Raw genomic sequence first — 21,623 nt, 5'->3', positions numbered from 1 at the left:
CTAAAATATTTACTATTTGGCTCTTTACAGAAAATATTTGCCAATCCCTGGTTTCAAATACAAGAGCCAAAAAGATACAGTCTACCTCTGCTTTCTGCCCTGTTACATACGTACCCTGAGATAATTTTTTTAAATGGAATCTGCTTAAATCAGAGGGAAGGAAGAAAAATAAACATCTCAAAATATTATCTAGGTATAAATAGATGAAAATTACATTTCTTCTCCCAAAGTTATATACACGTCCTCTAACAAATCTCAAAGTATATCAACTATGTATTTAGTTTTGCATGAGGTTTAAGTCACAATAATAAAAAACATAACAGTATTAATTGTCAGGGGAAAAAATCTAATCTAATGAATGGATAAAGAAGATGTGGCACATATATACAATGGAATATTCCTCAGCCATAAAAAGAAACGAAATTGAGTTATTTGTAGTGAGGTGGATGGACCTAGAGTCTGTCATACAGAGTGAAGTAAGTCAGAAAGAAAAAAACAAATACCGTATGCTAACACATATATATGTAATCTAAAAGAAAAAAATGGGTTTTGAAGAACCTAGGGGCAGGACAGGAATAAAGACGCAGACATAGAGAATGGACTTGAGGACACAGGGAGTGGGAAGGGTAAGCTGGGACGAAGTGAGAGAGTGGCATGGACATATATACACTACCAAATGTAAAATAGATAGCTAGTGGGAAGCAGCCGCATAGCACAGGGAGATCAGCTCAGTGCTTTGTGACCACCTAGAGGGGGTGGATAGGGAGGGTGGGAGGGAGATGCAAGAGGAAGGAGATATGGGGATATATGTATATGTATAGCTGATTCACTTTGTTATAAAGCAGAAACTAACACACCATTGTAGAGCAATTATACTCCAATAAAAATGTTTAAAAAAAAACAAAAACCTAATCTGGCCCGGAGTGTTTTTATTGTTTATGCATCTTACAAGTGACAAAGCAAATTCTCCAGTCACAGAAGAATGAGAAGAATGAAGCTAGAACACTCTCCACGCAGCTCTTAAACATGCATTTCCATGCCCTGTGCCTTCCCTCATGTTGTCCTCTCTGGTTGCCCTGCCCACCACCCACTTCTGTGTGTCATCCTTCAAGGCTGAGCAGTTGACTCCAGCCTGCCCACCCCCAGCAGAATTCACCCCTCCCTCCGTGGCGTCCGCATGCCCTGGTCACACTGCAATCTCTTGCTTTGATGTGTGTCAGGAAGGCAAGCTTCCCAAGAGCAGAATTCATGTCCCATTTCGGCATCTGCCTGAGAGCCTGACACCTGGTCAGAGCTCAGTAAATTCTTGATGAATCAGTGAATCTGTACATGAATGTATAATTAATTTGGTTATTTAAAGCTTTTATGAGGTCCCTCAGAGGGATGGTAAAAGCTGCAAACTCCTTTGGTGATTTCTAGAAGGCTGAGTCTTTTGTTTCTGTGAGTTCACTGTTCACTAGCTGACTGTTGCCTAGGTTGGCAAAGAACCAAATGGTGGTAAATCTCCCACCCCCTAGTTTTTCCTACACTGGTTAGTTTGTGGCTCCAGAATGAACACCTGTGAACCAGGTAGCTAGAACTGAGTTTGATTTCCAGTTGTAGCCAGTGACCGTAGGCATGTCACTTAACCCCTCTAAAGCTGCATCTCCCCATCTGTGAAATGAAGCTAACCATAGCAGCTATGTCACGGAATTGTAAAAACCAAACGAGATAACATATGTTCAAGTGCTCTGCAAGCTGTCAAGTAGTATATGAATGGGAGATGTTATTACTTACTATCATAAATCTGTATAATAAATGGAGGAATGATGATAGAGCATGGGGAACTAATTTTAAAATTCATAAGGAGCTATTGAATTAAATTTGAAAATTTTAGGAATCATGTTGAGTATGTGTAGTAACCCATTTTATTGGAGGAGGGGTTAACACTTTGATCATAATTTACATAGATTAGGATGAACAGTCCAAGGAATTGGATTCTTTCCTGTCCCAACCAGTTTTGTGGAGGTGTGATGTTTGTTGCAGGATGATTCTAATTTTACTTCTAACTTGTGCAAGCAACCACTCGTGGTAGAATGTCTTCCTTCTGAGATAGGAGGCTTAGTGCATGCAAAAAGCATTCTGGTGTACTGTATTTCCTTCAGCTCTAAAATTCTGCGGTTTGATATAAGCCTGGTTACTGGAAGTGAATTCTGTTTTGCCACTAATAGACATTATAAAGTTGGAAGTGCATTTCAACAGGAAAAAAAAATAATAATAACACCCCCCCCCCTCTTAACAAACCTTTGAAAGTTATAGGATGAAAGAAAAAACAATAACTTTGTGATTAAATACTAACAGTACTTTAAAAATTAACAGTGCTCAAAATAGCAATCAAAAAATATTTGCTCTACTCAAAATTACTCACAAGGAAACACATACAAAGTAAAAGTATTCCACCAGAAATACAGATAATATGATTATCCGCCTGACTGTAACTCATGGACTGTTCATCTAATTCAATTATGCCTACTGATTCCCTAGCATTTCCTTGTAGTATTCTTGAGTAATTGAAGATAAAAGTAAGTTACCCTAAACATTACAATATCTAATCTTCACCTAAAAAATGGAAGTTTGTTTGAGGTCCAGAGTCTTTCTACTCTGATCCCTTCTACATAGACTGCTGAGTTAAATTTTCTTAAGTAACAGCTCTGAACATGTCACTCTAGACCAGAAATGTTCAGAAATTGTGCCATTGTCAATCTGAAATACAACCCACTCTTCCTGGCACCCAGGGCCTCCACAGCATGCCCCAGCCTGCAAGCACCCAGTTTACACTCTAGCCAAGCTAAACTACTCCCAGGACACAGCCCATTCTTGCTCTCCCCTGCACTTTTGTTAGTGGTTGCTTGCCATCTGCAACCCATTCCCTTCTACCACTCCCTCTTTCCTGTTTCTGTAGGTCACAGCCATCCAATCTCAAAAGTCCATCCCAAACGCTTCCTCCTCCAGTCTACCCCTCCCCCAAGGTGGATGTGACCTCTTCCTCCTCTGACTCCACCCACTAGGCTTATACCTTTTGTGTGGTACTTACACAACCTCCCTTGAATTACTTGTGAAATCGTCTTACTCTCCTTTACAAGGTTTTTAAGTATTTAAAGCCAGGGACTGTGTTTTCCTCATACTTATTTTTCCTAGGTCCTGGTATGTGTTATACTTAACAAATTATCAATAATTTTTCAAAATTAAAGCATTTAATCCAGCAATGATTGGTGTTAGGGGTTCAAGCTGGTGAAGGCCCTCTTTCTGGTTCATAGCCAGTGACTGTATGCTTATATAGTGGAAGGGTCATGCTCTCTGGGGCAAGCTCTCTGGGATCTCTTTTATAAATGCACTAATCCCATTCATGAGGGCTCCACTCTCATGACCTAAGCACCTCCCAAAGGCCCTACCTCCTAATACCATCACATCAGGCATTAGGGTTTCAACATATGAACTGGGGGGGACAGAAACATTCAGAACATAGAACAAATCAAACAGTAAGTCTTCTGATCCATGAGCATGGATGTCCTATTTGTTTAGGTCTTCTTTAATTTTTTTCAAGAATATTTTATAGCTTTTAGGGTGTAAGTTTTGCACTATTTTATTCTTTTTGATGCTATTGTAATTGGAATTGTTTTCTTTATTTATTTATTTATTTATTTATTTTTGGCTGTGTTGGGTCTTCGTTTCTGTGTGAGGGCTTTCTCCAGTTGCAGCAAGCGGGGGCCACTCTTCATCGCGGTGCGCGGGCCTCTCACTATCGTGGCCTCTCCAGCTGCGGAGCACAGGCTCCAGACGCGCAGGCTCAGTAGTTGTGGCTCACGGGCCTAGTTGCTCCGCGGCATGTGGGATCCTCCCAGACCAGGGCTCGAACCCGTGTCCCCTGCATTAGCAGGCAGATTCTCAACCACTGCACCACCAGGGAAGCCCTGGAATTGTTTTCTTAATTTCATTTTCAGATCGTTCATTGCTAATGTATAGAAATGCAATTGACTTTTATTATGGATCTTGTATCCCGCAACCTTGCTGAACTTACTAGTTCTTATAGTTTTTAGTGGATTCCTTAGAATTTTCTATATATGTAAGATTATGTTCTCTGCAAATAATGGTAGTTTTACTTCTTTCTTTCCAATCTGAATGCCTTTTGTTTCAGTTTCTTACCTAGTTAGTCTTATTGGCTAGACTCTCCAGTACAACGTTAAATTGGTGTGGCGTGGACATCCTTGTCTTGTTACTTATCAAGGAAGAAAGCACTCAGTCTTTCACCATTAAGTGTGATGTTAGCTGTGGTTGTGGGTTTTTTGTAGATACCCTTTATCAGTCTGAGGAAGTTCCCTCACAGTCTTAGTTTATTGAGTGTTCTTATCATGAAAGAGTGTTGAATTTTGTCACATGCTTTTTATGCAGCTATTAAGATGATCACGTGGTTTTTTCCCCTTCATTCTATTAATGTGGTGTTTTATATTAATTGAATTTCATGTGAAACTTGCATGATAATATGCAAACTTGCATTCCTGGGATAAAGCCCACTTGGTCATAGTGTGTAATCTTTTTTTAATATATTGCTGGATTTAGGTTCACTATCATTTTGTTGAGGATTTTTGCGTCTATTTTCATAAAAGATATTGATCTGTCGTGTTCTTTTCTTGTGATGTCTTTTTCTGGTTTTGGTATCAGTATAATACTGGCCTCAGAATCAGTTGAAAACTGTTCCTTGTGAACAATTCTAACAGTTCTTGCAAAGAGCTGCTATGAATTCTATAAATGTCCAGTAGGATTCAGTGGTGAAGCCAGCTGGGCCTGGACTTTCCTTTGTGGGTAGTTTTTAAGTCACTAACTCAGTCTCTGTACTTGTTATAGGCAACCTGAGATCTTAAGGGTATTAAGTTATATGAGGCTAGGACTTAGGAATGTCTTACCTACTGCTTACACCTTCCCTCCACAGGATTCCAAACCAAGGGAGCTATAAACACAAGAAAACTAGCCAAAAGGGACACAAAGTACCAATATATATATATATACTAATTTATGAGTAAATGGACCAGTACCCAGCTACCCTTGATGCAGGAGTAGCAAAAATGAAGAAAGCAAGACCTGGGCCTGGCAGCTGAAGCGGGTCTTCTTGCTTCCTTCCCTTAGACTCTAAGCCATATTTTCAGAAGCCCCAGCCTTAACTCCCCTCTCAGGTGCAGGCACAGGAGAGGTAGAGCAGAAAGAAACAGACCAACTGGACTTCCCTAAAGGACATAACTCATAAACTGGTCAGCTCACTTCACCAAAGTGGGAACTACCAGGGAGCCTATTACACATTTAATGCACAATGATGGCACACTTGGAAAATGTAGCCCAGTGGGTGACCTTTGCCAAGTCAGATTGGCAATTCCTCCCTGCCAGATGCTAGGAAGGGAGATGTAACAGACAAAGGCTGAAGGAAGGAGCCAAACTTCCTCTCCTACAAGGAGCAAAGCTGTGGATTATATCCAGTTCATTCTTCCGGTCCCAAACTAATGGTTCCTCTTTTTTAACAAATGACTCACACCTGTTTATTATGGTGAGAATCACAGAATGGAGGAAATCTGGCATAACTCATAAAAGAACCAACTCTGAAACCGGACAGACTAGCCTTTGTATCCTGGCTCCACTCCATACTAGCTTTGTGACTATGAACAACTCACTGTCCCTCTCCAAGCCTCTGTCTCTGCACATTAAATGGAAATGATAATACTTGAAAGGGGAGCTGTAAAGATAAATGAGATAACCCATGCGTATGGCAAGTATTAATATATGTAATCCATGCATATTTCAGCATATGGCAAATGTTAGCGCTCGGTAAATGTTTGGTAGCATTAATACCTTTAGGTACCTCAGAGATCCCAAGGCAATCCTGATGAGTAAACTGAATCCCGGAAAGATTAAGTGACTTATCTGAGATTATACGTTTACTTCATGGCAGAAGTTAAAAAGGCAGTTCTATATTTTTAGGACTCTTCCTTTCCTTAGGAAAGGAGAACTGAGGAAGAGGGAATTGGGGGAATCATTCTTTCTTACTATTTTTACAGCATGAACCTTATGATTCCTCTGCCCACCTCAGTCCCCTCTGGGAACATGAAATCTCATGCTCCTTCCCCAGGAGAAGCGCTGGACCCATTCCACCCAGGGGTGGCCTCTAGGAGATGCCATCACCCTCTCTCAGTGTTATACCCCCTTTCCTCCACATGGGATAAATCCTTCAGGAACTGCTCTGTGCCCTCCACTCTTGCAGAAACTCTGAGGAAGCAAGAAGCTCCTTTTTCAATTTGACCAAATGACACATTCCTTCCATGATACTGGAAAGAACCAACATTGCCCAGATCCGTGGAAGTGGAGATACAGGGGAATGTCACACAGATGCTGATCTCTGAGGCACACTAGCCCTGCCACTGCCTCCACTCTCTCCCCACACCCCACGGAGTCCTGGAGAACATCTCATTCTCATTTTATATTCATCATTTGAATAGAAAACCCAAAAGGAAATCTCAACATCCTCTGACCCTGAGTTGTACTCCTTATAGATCATATCCTAGAAATTGTGCAATCCTTCCATAGTGATGGGAGAAAGAACCCTAGCAGCTGGCTGCAGTGGGATTTGGGCTGATGATGGTAATCATAGGATGTCTGCAAAATCTGCAGCTGAGTAAGGAAAGATCTCTGGCATTTCCATAATAATTATATAATTTGGTTATAGCACATAACTCTATTAAATATTATAAACATAATTACCAGCATCAATTTTAAATTTATTATAATTAGGTTTATAAAGAATAAGACTTTAAAGTAGGAAAAATTTAATGTTTTAGCTAACTGACATCTCATAATTCCTGTCAGTTTGAAATATTAATAGTCTTCTATGATCATAACAAAATCTGTTTTTACTACTGTATAGCAGAGCGAACTATACTCAATATTTTGTAATAACCTATAAGGGAAAATAATGTGAAAAAGAATAGATGTGTGTGTGTGTGTGTGTGTGTGTGTGTGTGTGTAACTGAATCACTGTGCTGTACACCTGAAACTAACACAACATTGTAAATCAACTATACTTCAATTTTTTTTTTTTTTTTTTTTTTTTGGCTGTGTTGGGTCTTCGTTTCTGTGCGTGGGCTTTCTCTAGTTGTGGCGAGAGGGGGCCACTCTTCATCGCGGTGCGCGGGCCTCTCACTGTCGCGGCCTCTCTTTTTGCGGAGCACAAGCTCCAGACGCGCGGGCTCAGTAGTTGTGGCTCACGGGCCCAGTTGCTCCGCGGCATGTGGGATCTTCCCAGACCAGGGCTCGAACCCGTGTCCCCTGCATTGGCAGGCAGATTCTCAACCACTGCTCCACCAGGGAAGCCCTATACTTCAATTTTTAAAAAATCTGTTTTTAGACTCCAGTGCCCTGTAACTTTTAAACTCTTACACTAAATGGAAAGCATCAGCCTAACATTTTATACTTTCTCATAAAGCATTTCTTTATTCCTGAAGACTCTAGGCATAAATGATGTCACTCGTAATTTATGACATGACTTGCTTTTAGCAGTACTCTGATCTGTGTGTTATTATTGCTATTATGAAGGTAATTATAATTGTATCACTCCTGAGACGATAAAAAAAAGTTTTTGTAGGTCTGTATGCAAAGTATTTGAAGAAAAAGATTATTTTACTGCCTACCAAATGTAGCTTCAAGCAAGAACTATTGTGCAGGACCTTTTATAGACATAGATGAAATTCCTTTTGCCATTTGAACAGTGTTTACATTCAGGAAAGTTCACAGTTAAGTCTTTGACATACTGTGAAAGGATCTTTTGTTCTCTAGAAAAACATACTTCCTCATCCTTTGAGTCACCTTGTTTTTATTCCCTTGTTTACTTTTCAGGGGAAATAATGCCCACCCACCTACCCCCCCCTCGCCCCCCCCCCAGTAATGTCAAGGGAAGAACTGTTTCAGAAATCAAGATTGTTCTCCAAGAGGGAAAAGGGCTTGGTTATTGGCAGAAAAAAATCAGAAATATTTTTAAAACCTGAACGAGATAAATAATGTAATCTCAAGCTTCAGAAAAATTACTTGGGTAGGATTTTTTCCAAGGCTAAAAAAAAGGGAATCTTTTTTTATCATCATAATTAACAGTGACCAGGCTCAGGAAATCTGAGACACTCTACTTGGGGCTACAGACAGAGTCCAGAGGCACACTTTTCTATTGTGTTAGTAAAGAGTTCCTCTGCTAAACTGTGTAGATTCTCTAAGACATGCATCACTTAATGTTTCCTCCTGGTTGGTGGGATCCAGAACTAGTTTTATGATAAACTCAGACTAAGGCCACTTCTATCTAAAGTTTCTTAGTGATATTTATTTATCAACAGAAAATGTGACTAATTCCATGTGTGACTTCAAAACTGATTTTGAAAGGAGGAAACATTGCTCTTTTGTTCATCACCATATGCCCAGTGCTGGCACAGTGCTCTGAACTTACTGGACACCCAGTAAACATTTGTTAATTGAATGAATGAAATAAATACATACACTTTCAGGAGGACAATTTCAAATAACAGTCTTTTGAATGAACACATGTGCTTGCTTTTTTTTCAGTCTTATTAGTCTGTAGATATACTCTATGTGTTAGTGTGGTTATATATCCTTACCTAATTTGCATAAGTGAAAGATTACTTGAGGTTTATGGATTATCTATTCAAACCCTTCTTCAGTCACCCTATACCTGAGTCATCCAGAAAAATGAGAAAAATGTATCCTAAAAGCTTCTATTCCTGATTTACATCCTAGCTTGTACCACTAACAGGGCATCAAAGGCAGTGATCTTCATGCTCTAGGACATTTCCATCGGAGGTATTTTTGGTCTGTAAATGCTAAACAGAGATATGCTTTACTACTGTTAGAAAAGCTGGTGTGTCATATGTGGGACAAAGGGAAGGGACTGAAGCATGCCCATCACTGTTAAGCCTTCTATACTGTCCTCCATTTACTCTTTGTAGCTCTCCATGTGACAGGCGATGATATCCCCATTTGACAGATGAAGAAACAGGATCTCATTTTGTAATATGGCGATACCTAATGTCCTATGGCCAGTAAGTGACACTATCAGCTTTGTATCACAGAGCAGGCATTGAGTCTGCAAGTCTTGTTCAAGATTGGCTGGTATAAAACTGATTCAGACCATATATAAATACTATATTTTACTAACCTTCTGGAAGAGATGCTAGCCCTTTGAACCAATGTCCAAATAACTGGTATTCATTACTTTCTATAAATCTGACATATATTAAGAAGGAAAAAGTGATTGTTTTTCAGAAATACTCCTCACTTTCTTAAACCATGATACACTTTATAAAACATTGAATTCTGTAACTCTCAAGAACACACTTATTATTTAAAGACCGTGTGATGATAGAATAAAAAAGAATCTAATAGACCTGGCTTTTGGAATGAGATAGACTGGGATTTGCATCCTAGCACCACCAGTTAATAGCTGTGTGACAATAAGTTGCTTAATTTCTCTAGGCCTTGGATTCCTGGCCTGCGAAGTAGAAATAACCATGCCTAATATGGAGAACTGTGAGTATTAGAAACAATATATATGAAGTGCCTGCATTGTAAACAACATGAGGGCCGGGTCATGAATGTATTGTTCACAGTCTCTCCCCAATGCCTGAAACAGGCACATGGGAGACACTCATCATCAGTATACATTGAGTGAATGAATGAATGAATTCTTCTCAGCAGCAAGATTAGGCTCCATTGTTCAACTCTGCACATATAAATCAGGAACTTTCTTTCAGACGCTTCAAAGAGAGAAAAAAATAGTACACATTTTCTTCTTTGCATTCTTGGAAATGCCTTTCTTCTTCCAGATGAATATCACTTTAACAAGTGAACAGTAAAAGTAATTGAAGAGCAAAGCCTAAGTTGGAATTTTTAGGCAATGAACTGCCTTCTCCTTGGCTCTTTGGCATATTTTATTCTCATTTTTTAAGGTATCCATCTCTCTCAGATCACTTGGAGCTGCCATACGACTAGAAATGTTTTGAGTCTCCTTCATGCCACATCTTTTGCAACTCAGAGCAAACGTGTTTGCAAGAGCTCAGAAGTCATCAAGTTCTCATTCCAGCTGCCAGAGCCATAAAGGGGCTGCAGCATTCTGGGCAGAGAGAGCACAGCGTTAGAAAACATCAGTTTGGGATTTGTAATACTTGCAGTACCATGGAACTTCCTGTGTGAGGTCATGAATGAACAGCAAATCATGAGTGTTAGTATAAGCATTGGACATAAGTGTTATTATAAGAGTTATTATAAGAAAATGGAGTGTTATATAAGAGTGCAGAATTCTCATTCAACCTAAATTTCAGAAAATATCCTTGATTAAAATCCTGAGTTACTTTTCCCAATGCTGATATTAATCTGATATATATCTGGCACATCTCTACTGAAAAATGAATGTTTTGTACTAACCAGTGCCTTTTTCACACTCAGAAAATAAAACAATAGTAATAATAGCTAACACATATAGCACTTAGTGCGGCCAGGCACAGTTCTCGGTGAGGATGTGTCTTAACTCTTTTTAACCCCACAGCATCCCTATGAGGTAGGTACCATTATTATCCTCATTTAATAGATGGGGTACCTTACGCAGCTAATAAGTGTCAAAGCCAAGATTTGAATCCAAGCAAACTGGTTCCAGTGTCTATGCACTTAGCCACTACGTTAGAGGACATTTTTGAGTAGCAGGAATACAGGTCTCTGTGAAGACTGAACAAAATATATATTCGATCATCCAAGAGAAGTGCCTATAGGCAAGGCAGACTACCCCCCTACACTCCCTGACCAGGGATCGAACCCATGCCCCTTGAGTCTTAACCACTGGACCGCCAGGGAAGTTCCGACACTGTATTTTTCTTCACATGCAACATACCTAGGTATCACTTGTAGATTGAAGGCTGATATGAGGAAATCCTCTGAAAGAGCCTTCCAAGGATTCTCCCAAAACTAAGAACATTCACCACACTTCCCTGGGGGAAAAAATGCTGTAATATAATAGCACAATACAAAACATCCGAGTTAGTCAGCTGCCATACTAAAGTTCTTATCTTCAGATTCTGATGAAGTCTGTCTTTATGAACTTCCAAGCAGAATTATTCGGTTTTACGTATAATAGGAAACAAGAAAGGAGATAGCAGATTCAGTCCGTCACAGGGGCTTGTTCCTTAAGAGCTGCACTTACCCAAACTCACTAAAACATTTCCTTGTGGGAGTGATCATCCCACTAGGGCCTCTTCCAGCACATGGGCCACCATGCAGAACTAGAGAAAGGCTCTCCTGGCGGGGAGGACGGATTGCCAAAGGGCCCTCTCTGGATAAGCCAGTTAGGAAAAAAATAGCCACTTCCTCCAGGCGGCTCACCCCAGAGCCTAGCGCCGGTGATGGGAGCACAGTGGGAATTTCAGCCCCAGTCACACGGCTTCAACGCAGACTCACCCTGTACAGCCCCAGGCAGCTGCCCCATTAGGGACACACCAACTACCCAGGCCCCTGCATTCTTTAAACTCTGTGCCTGTGTTAACTCATCCCAAAGCCATATACATGAACCTTAGCTCCCTGAACCCTGTTAACAATGGAAAGAGCCAGGTGGAAGTGACACTTGGAAGGAAACCCAGCTCCAGGCAATGAGAAGGAAGCTTTGCATTCATTCATCACTTAACTGCCTGTTGAGAATCTCCTGTGCACCAGGCATTTTACTGGATGCCAGCTGTTCAAAGACGAGAAGTCCTGAATGTCTGTCCTTACTGTCAGGAACACAAGCAAAATAGAGAATCAGGAGTGTGATGGCTGACGGCGGCTGGGAGTCCAGGTAGAAGAGGTTCCGGATCAGGCAAAGGGATCCTTGAAGCTCCAGAGAAAGGACAAGGCAGGGAACCAGAGCACAGATGCATGCGATAGGGAAGCAAATTGGGACCTGGTTGCTAGAAGAGGGATCCAAGGTAGGGGCTTGTTCCCAAGGGAAAAGGCAAGGGCTCAGATAAGACTTAAAGTGCAGAGAGAGTGGGACCAGCAGCAGGACTGGCTTGAGACTGAGTGGGATTTGGGGCTAAGGCCATAGCTGGCGGGCCCACCTTAGCCTAGGGCCTATAGAAGTACCTGAAAAAGCTGAAATGTGTCTGTTATGCTGTAAGTTTTCATAAAGAGTTGTAAGAAACAGATACCAGAAAACTTATTGGTGAATTGTGCAGACAATATTCAAGTTTCCAATTTTTTTATTTCAAAATTTAAAAAATTCTGCTTTCAAAAAATTGTTAGTATGGGCTTGGAACAAACAGATCTTTATAGACAAACATAAACAAACATGTATGGAACCTTCTATCAGATGGTGAGATGTGTATAACCCAGTATTGCCAGAGGCAATTGCTGCCCAGAAACAGAGTTTAACTCAATACGCAAATGGCGTAATAAACTCCTCCAAAGGGTTGGGTTCTATCTACATGCCTGGTTAATATAGGATGATCATATAATTCTATGTATAAGACTGAAAGGGGTGCTATTAATAATTACATTGGGACAACAGGCATTAACAGGGACTGTCCCAGCCCAGCAGGGCATATGATAGACTGGTTATTAGTCATTTCGTTTCTATTTGTCTTATTTTATGTAGAATGCAGTTTTGTAAGATCCCTCTGATATTTTGGAAATATAAATTCAGAATATATGATCATATAAAACATTTGCATACCAGGAAAAGGTTTTCCCACTCCTCCCACTTACTGTTTTTTAATAAAAGTCTTCTTTGCATTATAAACCCATAATGCATTCTAGAACACCACACAGTATGAATTCCAGTTAGCATGGCTAGCTTGCTACCTAAGATCTTGGGGTTGCCATGGGAGACGTTATTCTCATGGTCAGAATCTCCCAAGATTGATGGAAATTGCTTTCTTTTAATAAATAGGAAGAACACAGCAGCCATCTTAAAACTAATCATCGACACCACGGCAGTAATGGCTCCTCACCAGTAAATAGATGTTATAACTCTTTACAGAAAAGCTGAGCCAGGACACCTAAGAAGATTTAGAATTCCAAATGAACTTGACCTGCTGTACATGACCCTAACTGAGCAGGTCCCCCAAACATTAAATTTCTAAAGAGATTGCAAAGTGAAATAATCTATCTGACTTTGACTAGCACTGTAATTTTTCTCAAAACCAGTGATCTCTAAATGCTTTGAAAACTAATTATTCTTTATAGAGTTAATCTTTTAGCTGTAATTTGTTTTGTTTTATTAATACCTAAGGTTACCTTTTCTCTGAAAGAACTGATAGTCTTACTCGAAGTGCTTATTCTAGTACCCTCCTTCCCCCAGAAAATGCCTCCAACCCTTTTATCCAGTTCTTGCCCACAAACAATGTAACTCCCCTGCTCCTTTTCTTTGTCGTTTGTCTTCATTCAAGTAGGTACTTGAAGATTTTTTTTACAATATACGTATATATCTTGGAAGAAGAAAACAAGGATTCTTTGGAACAGAAAGTGTGCTGTTCTGTGTAAGCGTGTTGTTGATAAACCCAGTGGTTATCAGAGATCAGGACTGGATAGGAGAACTTCTCAGACTGATTCCCTGTTTCCCTCTAACCTGTTTTTGTTTATCTTGTCCTCTGTTTTTGTGGGTTTGTGTTTTTTTTAAGCAGAATAAAGCAATTGTTTGGATACTTTACTTCAATAAACTGGAAATATCACTTTCCAAAAGTAATCTAACGTTTCATCATCACCAGAATAATCCACTGGCTTGACTTACTATCTGGTAATAATTGCCACCAAACAAAAGATAAATCCGTAAGAAGCCTCCGACTTTGAAATTTATTCTCCCTGCTGTTTTAAATATAAACAAATCAGATATTGGACAGAAGCTCCAGTTTTAGCATTAAGTAGCCCGGTCACTAGGTAAAACTCATCTAGTGTGTTTAAAAATAGGCAAAAAAGCTAGAAATGGAGATTTTTAACTAGCAAGCGTATGATTTTTAAATCACTAAATTGGTTCTCCTATATGTTTCAGTTAATCTACCAACACTTTGAATGATTACTATTTTTGCCAGATTGATTTATTTTCCCTCTTAGTCTAGCCATCTTTCAGGTTTAAAACTTTCAGGTTTATTGAGCAAAGGGAGGATCCTAAAAAATTCACTGCATCTTGGTTTGTGTAAGTGTACCAGCAGAATTTTATCACTCCCTCGGGGTGACTCAGAGCCCTTCAGGTCTGGCTGCCTGTTAAACTACTTCTCTTTATTTATGGTCTGTGTAGTGTGAGGGAGAGCGAAAGCTGGCCCTCGTGAGCATTCCCTAAGCCTGCACGTTGCTTTGCTTTTGCTCCAAACACTGACGTGAGTAGACTACCACAGACCAAAAGGTCACTTTGCCATTTTGTTCAGATTGAGAAATACTTTAGATAATTATCTGTCTTTTGTATCTAAGAAGAATAGGAGCAGGGGGAGGGAGTTGTTTCATTTCCTTGAATTTCCTTTGCTAGGCTGCATGGGGCTCTCTTGAAATTGTGAAACAGAGTGGAGATGCCGCCCATCTCAAGTGCACGTTGCTCCCAAGCGTGGCGCACCCATTTGCTGATAGGTTGCTGTTTCTGGAAATCCTTTGTTCTTACGAAGATAGCTCACTTGATGCCCTGAGAGTCTACCTCAACCTGTATGAGGCCAGTCTGTATAAATCAGATAATATTTCCTCCTCAACCATGTGAAAGGTTGCAAACATTTATTGAAAGGCGCACCGTGTGGTTCAGCTATGGGCTATGGGCTGGTGCCTTTAAGGTGCCTAGAGAATGGAAGAGGGAAAGCCACACATGGGTGAATAAGACTGTTGTGTCACAAAGGACAGTAAGGAGAAGGCTAGAGTGCAGTGAGAGCCCAGCGAAATGAAAGCAGCTTTTGTTTGGGAAATTTAGGAACGACTTCTAGAAGGTGTCATTTGCAGGATTACACTCCTCATGTCCAGATACCTGCAATTTGTCCAAATTATAGCTTTGGATTTCATTAATCTACCTTCCTTATCGTTTTATTCACAACCAGCCTATCTCTCTCATACTTAATCATCTCCAGACAGATGGCTATATTCCACAAAACTTCTATTTAAAGGAATGTGTTTGGAAATTTTAAAATTCTGTTGACTTTTTTAAAAAGTCTTTTAAGCCTAATCTCCATAATGACTCTCATACAGTCCCTACTCTCTTCAAACTTCAAGCTACACTCCCCCATATTCTCAGACAGGATTTCAGTCTTGTGCTTCTGAAAGAAAATAGAAGCGACCAGAATGCAGCTCCTCCAACTTCCCAGGCTCAGATGTACAAGCCTGCCCGCCTGCCCGCAGCTGTGCCAGGACCCCCGCCCGCTCCATCAAAGGCTGGTCTCTCCTCCCACCTTCACAGGCATTTTGCTCCATCCTTTGTCTCCTTCGTTCTCTCTCCTTTCTGGATCCTTCCCATCAGTATTTAAACACGCTCTAGTGTTTTCCTAGACGCCACAGATCTCATTTGCTATCACGCTAATTCATGTGACTCTAATCCCTTTCACAGCAAAGCCTCTTAAGAGAACTTTCTACACACACAGACCTCCAGTCGCTCACCTCTCCATCTAATGACTCCTGTCCCCTTCCCCCGCCTTCTACAGAATTGCCCTTGCTGGAGTACCAGGTAACCTCCACATTGTTGAATTCCATGGGTACCTTTCCAGTCACCATCTCTTTGGCCCTCACGTGCATTGAACTCTGCACACTCTCTCTGTGTTGAAGCCCAGTCTTGCGTTGGCTTCCATGATAACCACAGCCTCTTGCTGACTCCCCTTCGCCTCTCTTGTCTGCCCTTCTCAATCTCTTTTGCTGATTTGTTTCTCTCCTGAGCCACTACCCTTTTCATTCTGAATGCTTTTTTCAGGAAACTTCATTCACTTCCATGACTTCAGGTGGTTGGTGCTTGTAAAATATGCTAACAAATAAAATAGAGAAATGGTGGGAATTTATAAAACTGTAAAAAAAAAGAGTTCTCCCTTTTCTTCTGTTTTTTAATGATTAATAATATGTCTCTACTGCATCATGTATTTGAACAATACTTTATGTGTTTTGAAAGCATCTTTGCATAGATATAAACATGTTCCAAACTGGAAACAACACATGGGGGCCTCACTGAGTACAGCCCCCTTCGTTCTATAGATGCAGAAACTGAAATACAGAGAGATTAAGTACTTTTTCTAGAGTCACACAGCTGCTTTGTGTCTTATTTGAACCTCACAAGAGCTCCATGAGGGCATGTGCACTTCTTAACTATTTAAGACATGAGAAAGCTGAGGTCCTGAGAGTTTGAATTTTGCCCATTTGCAGAGCTTGTAAGTAGCAGAACTCAGGTAACCTAGTTTCCAGGCTGCTGGCGTGCTCCGTACTGCTTCTCTGCATTCCTAGGATTGGTACAATTAAATTATATTCAAAATGAATTAAATTATATTTAAAAACTGAGATTGTCTTTAAAAAGAGAGAGGCAAACACACAACAACAACTGCAGCGTGGACCATTACAGCACGGCCTGACTATGAGGAAGAGTAATAAGTTAGGAGGAATTTCACATGATAAAAATTCTAAGTGTTTATCTAAAGACTGAGGTAGATAGGTAGGTAGGTAGGCAGGTAGGTTGGTTTTTTAAACGTACCTGCTGATTACTGGTGAACTGATACCACGGTGATCAATGCATTTCTCCCTGATGTTCTTCAATAGGGGAGAATGAGTTTAGGAGTGATGACCCCTAACTTCTTCTTTGGTTATTGGGGTTTCCACATAAACCTCGGTGTGCTCTGATTAGCTAATTCTACTTTGACTTGGCAGAATGGGTGGGTTAAGGGATGAGGCATTTCATAAACCTCAATGAACATGCCTTTACGCAGGTAGATTGTACGGGGTGCTGTAGCAAGAGCTGTTTGAGCACAGACGAAGGTCTCTCCGTGTCAGCTATCACCTAATCCCCTCGTGTCCAGCTCAGCACCCCTCCTGCTGTTCCTTCTGCCTGAAATCCCCAGCCTCCTGGACTGCCCACCTCTTTCTCTTCCTTCAAGATTCTTCTTGGGCATTGCCTCTTCCAGGAAGCTTTCCCTGATACTTGTCCCCCAGAAACTAACACGACATTGTAAATCAACTATATATAAAAGATTTAGCTCACTTTCACTTTCCTATTCCTACTGTATGATACACAGTTAACATCTCCTTACCCCCACTATATGATTTACACATCCTCTCAATAAATTTGTACTGGAATTTTGGTTAAACCAGTGTTCAGCGTTCATATTGTGATGAGTATCAACCAGAAGAATCATGTAGTGTACTTAAATTTCATCTCTGCCAGTCATGCCCCTTGATTTCTGGGTAAAGAAAGCTAAGAGGAGATAGGTAAGTTTGGCCAAAACCATTTCACCAGTTAGTACCAGAACCAAGATCAAAAGCCAATCTTCTAATTTCCAGTAAAATCCTTTTTTCCATGACATCGAGCTGCCTCTCAAAAAAATGTTTTTTAAGTTTAGTCTTAGAGAATCAATTTGAAGAAAAACCAAACTTTTACATGATTATATCAAAATATTCTTTACACTTAACTTTTATTTTACTCAAATTGATTTCTATGACAGCTCATATTTCCTATAAACTAGAATCGAAGTAAATGTAGATAAGGATCCCTGTGTAAAGAATTTAGAACTAGAAAGAATTTAGTCTGGTTTTTTCACTTTGAAAATGAGTAAAACTAAGGCCCAGAAAGGTTGCATGATTTGCTCAGCATCACACAGCAAGTGAGGGGCCACACTGGGCTGGAATCCAGGCTTCAGCTGTCAGACCAGTCCTCACTCTGTTGCGTACCACCCTCCTCCGAAACACTACTTTATTCCTCTCAGGCACTTTCTTTCATTTAAAATCTGCCTCTTGCAGATGCCTGACCTCATTCTCTAGCTACATTAAACTTACACATCCCTAAAAATGACATTAAGATGTCAAAATAAGTCAGAAGCGGGGTATAAAGCGTGTTTCTTAAAACCAGGGTTCTGATAAGCTACTGTGCCTGGCTGCACATCTAGAACACTACACTGTGTTAGCCACTGGGGTACATGATGTCAGTGGAAGGAGACAGGATGAAAACATTCCTAAGTGTCGTACAGAACTAGAGTCACACCACAGAAGTCAGCACAGGCACTGGGAGGGCGCAGGGGAAGTCTGGCTGCCACCCGCTCACCCCAGTTCAGCCCCAGGGCCCCAGGTTAATTTAGGGTGTCTGTACTTTGTCTTACGTTCTCTCTCCTCTTCCCTCCGACGACCCGTTTCATTGCCAGGTGGCCAGGTCACGGCCACACAGACACAGCTTCACATCTGGAGTCCTCAGACGGGCGCACAGAGCGAGATGAGTGGGGTTGGGGCCCAGGGAGAGGAGGGGAGCCACGCGAGACAAAGGCAGAGGGAACTCGCTGGGAGGGCAGCCGGGGCTCTGTCCTGTAAGGAGTGTGAGTTCCAGGGTGTAAACAGGAAACAGGCAGAGTCACACTGTTGAAGAAACTGGGGAACTCACACAAAAGAGAAGAATGACAAACTCACTTATGTTTTATTATATAAACCCCTCAACAATTACAATCATTCTAGGAATCGTTTGTGTCTAATTACCATGTAGCTCAATATCAATGATACATAACATAATTTGTGTCTTATAACTATGGCCTAAATTTCATTAAAAAGCTTTACCCTCTGGTATTTAGTGTTCTAAGTTTGTTGCTCACAAAGAGCCTTCACAATCTAAAATTAAAAGAATGTCTTGCAAAGCAAAACCCAATGGTATTCTTTTCTCCTCTCCCAAATTTCCTGCTTGCCAATTTGCCTCCTTCGGTTCCAGGAGAGCAGTTATCAGGCTTCCATATATTCTTGGTGGCATATACCCCACTGGAGCCATTCTGCAGCTTTGGAACGGCCACAGTGGCGGTGACTGTCATGCAGCCGTTCACTTACTCACCACACATTTACTGAGCTTCTGCAATACGCAAAGACCAGGTGCTAAAGCTGATACGAAGAATAAGACCCAGTCCTGCCCTCTGGATGTTCACAGTATAGAACTGATGCCACTTTATATATGTGGCCACATTTTCCTACACAGCCCGTAGCACTGATTTTTATCACTTAAAGAAATATTTTCTTTAAAAATGTATGTGCATGTACGCATACAATAAATGCATACATTCTAGTTATTCAACGTATGTATTTTGCCCACACTCTAAGTGGTGTTTTACACTCTCAGTCCATTTGAGCTAGTTCAGCAGCCTGGAAGGGTCCCTCACCCAGTGAGCTTAGAACACAGAACCATAAATGCTCTCAGCTGGTGAGTGACGTACCACGTTCTCCTGAGCTCTGTGTATGTGCAGTGCATATAGCTTATTTCTCCACGGCCTCTCTTTATGCCAGTGTTTTGTATTCTGGTTAATAGTTTTGACTCATCACGGTTGTCAAAAAGTGTGGGAGACCAGGGGATAACGGGGGGAGGGATAAATTGGGAGATAGGGATTGACATATACACACTACTATATATAAAATAGATAACTAATAAAAACCTGCTGTATCGCACAGGGAACTCTACTCAATACTCTATAATGGCTTATATGGGAAAAGAATCAAAAACAAAAAAAGGGATGGATATATGTATATGTATAACTGATTCACTTTGCTGTACCCCTGACACTAACACAACATTGTAAATCCACTATACTCCAATAAAAATTGGGGAAAAAAAAGTGTGCGAGAATGCTGGGCCTCCTGGAAGCAAAGGAAGACTGTCTTGCTCGATGTGAAAACACAGGTTTTACAAGAACTCCATGTGCCTTGAGGAAATGGTTGAGGAAACTCAGGGTAAACATCAGTAGACAATGACTTCATAAACATCTAGAGTCTGAGATGATGAACCAACAATGGTATGAAGAATAGCTGGAAGAAATGGTGGCTGGTGACATAACCTGACTTTAGCATAAACAAAACGGAAAACCATTTGCCAGTGTTTGATGATGGAAATACCTCTCCATGGGGAGGATGCTATGATAACTTGTCCAGCACTGATTCAGTTAGCATTCCTATTTTCAGAAAAGAATTCCCCCACGCTAAATGTGTTTGCATGGAGCTGTGCTCATTGCTTTCAAGAATTTTTAGAACCTGGGTCTTATTAAAACCCCCTTTTGCTTCTCCCCACCCTAGTGGTAGGATGGCTTTTCTACCCACCCTTCCTTTTCCTAGCTACACTTCGCACCTCAGAGAATTCTGTTGACAGGGAAAACACAATAGTTTTAAAAACTGCCAAGTTGGTTTTGTGTTCTGGGAGGAGCACAAGGGTTGGGTATGAGACTGAAATCACGTGGCCAGGAAATGCCAGCAGAGATCATTTAGCTTCAGTAATAAAGCACGTGGCAGTAGATGTCTCTTTTTTTTTTTTTTTAATTTTTATTTATTTATATTTAGCTGTGTTGGGTCTTCGTTTCTGTGCGAGGGCTTTCTCTAGTTGCGGCAAGTGGGGGCCACTCTTCATCGCGGTGCGCGAGCCTCTCACTGTCTCGGCCTCTCTTGTTGCGGAGCACAGGCTCCAGACGCGCAGGCTCAGTAATTGTGGCTCATGGGCCTAGTTGCTCCGCAGCATGTGGGATCTTCCCAGACCAGGGCTCGAACCCGTGTCCCCTGCATTAGCAGGCAGATTCTCAACCCGTGTCCCCTGCATTAGCAGGCAGATTCTCAACCGCTGCGCCGCCAGGGAAGCCCCAGTAGATGTCTCTTGCCAGAGCCACCTTGTATATAACAAAACCAAAACATTTGCAAACTCTGCCATAGTAGAAGTGGCCTTGCATCGCCAACCTTTTCTTTGGCTTTGGAGGTCTCATGGCTGGGCTTGAATTTACTCTAGTGTTGAATGTTAACCTTTTGAAGTCTCTGGAAAATAAAAGAGGTAAAATAGAAAAGGCAGAATATATAAAGACCTGACAGTTTGCCCTGCGTCCAACGTCTCAGAATTTCATTAGCAGTTGTTTTGTGAGAATGCTTAGAATACTCAACGTGTCCAGTGGCAGCCGGAGGGGTACTTGTCCGTGCCAGTTATTTGTGGTTTTTTTAACCTGTGTTTTTGGCACTCACCTACACACAATGATAACAACATTTGTTTTCCCTTAAAGGTTTGTTTGTACTTATACCATCTTAACCCATGCACTATTCTCTTGATTCCATTATCCACGTTCTGTATTCTTAGATTTTCTGAAAGTCTTGTTCATCTTTTGTTCCTATTTCCATTTAAACAGAAGAAAGAGATGAATAAATAAAGACCTCTAAGTAAAGTGAGAGGTGGGGGGGGGTGGATGGATTCTGCAGCCGGACCATTTTATTTTGGGCAGACATTCCAACAGCTCTGTCTGGACCAGAGAGCAGGAGAGAGGCAGCTACCCATAGACTCGACAGCAGGGAGTCAGCCCCAGCCCGACGGGTCCCCAGAAACTGAGCTGAGGCCGTGGTAGGGATCAGAGTCAAGCTGAGGGAGGTGCCGGGTCAGGATTTAAGAA

General features: G+C 41.2%; 1 protein-coding gene across 4 annotated transcripts in view; it reads left to right on the top strand.

The window, feature by feature from the left end:
- Positions 1 to 21,623, top strand: part of VWA8 (von Willebrand factor A domain containing 8) — a 364,541-nt gene that overhangs the window by 277,412 nt on the left and 65,506 nt on the right. The window contains exon 38 of one of the 4 annotated variants that reach the window (XM_061170622.1): positions 9,550 to 9,603. The exons of 2 other annotated variants lie outside the window; for them this stretch is intronic. In XM_061170622.1, coding sequence (XP_061026605.1) covers positions 9,550 to 9,576 — 27 coding nt within the window. In that variant the 3' untranslated portion in view covers positions 9,577 to 9,603. Of the gene's footprint in view, positions 1 to 9,023; positions 9,051 to 9,549; positions 9,604 to 21,623 lie in introns of those variants that run through there. One more of the 4 variants, XM_061170624.1, reaches the window with a different exon arrangement.

The sequence above is a fragment of the Eubalaena glacialis genome, chromosome 16 (assembly GCF_028564815.1).
Source record: "Eubalaena glacialis isolate mEubGla1 chromosome 16, mEubGla1.1.hap2.+ XY, whole genome shotgun sequence".
Classification (NCBI taxonomy): domain Eukaryota; kingdom Metazoa; phylum Chordata; class Mammalia; order Artiodactyla; family Balaenidae; genus Eubalaena; species Eubalaena glacialis.
The sequence above is the reverse complement of the archived record's forward strand: the minus strand, read 5'-3'. Positions and strand labels throughout refer to the sequence as shown.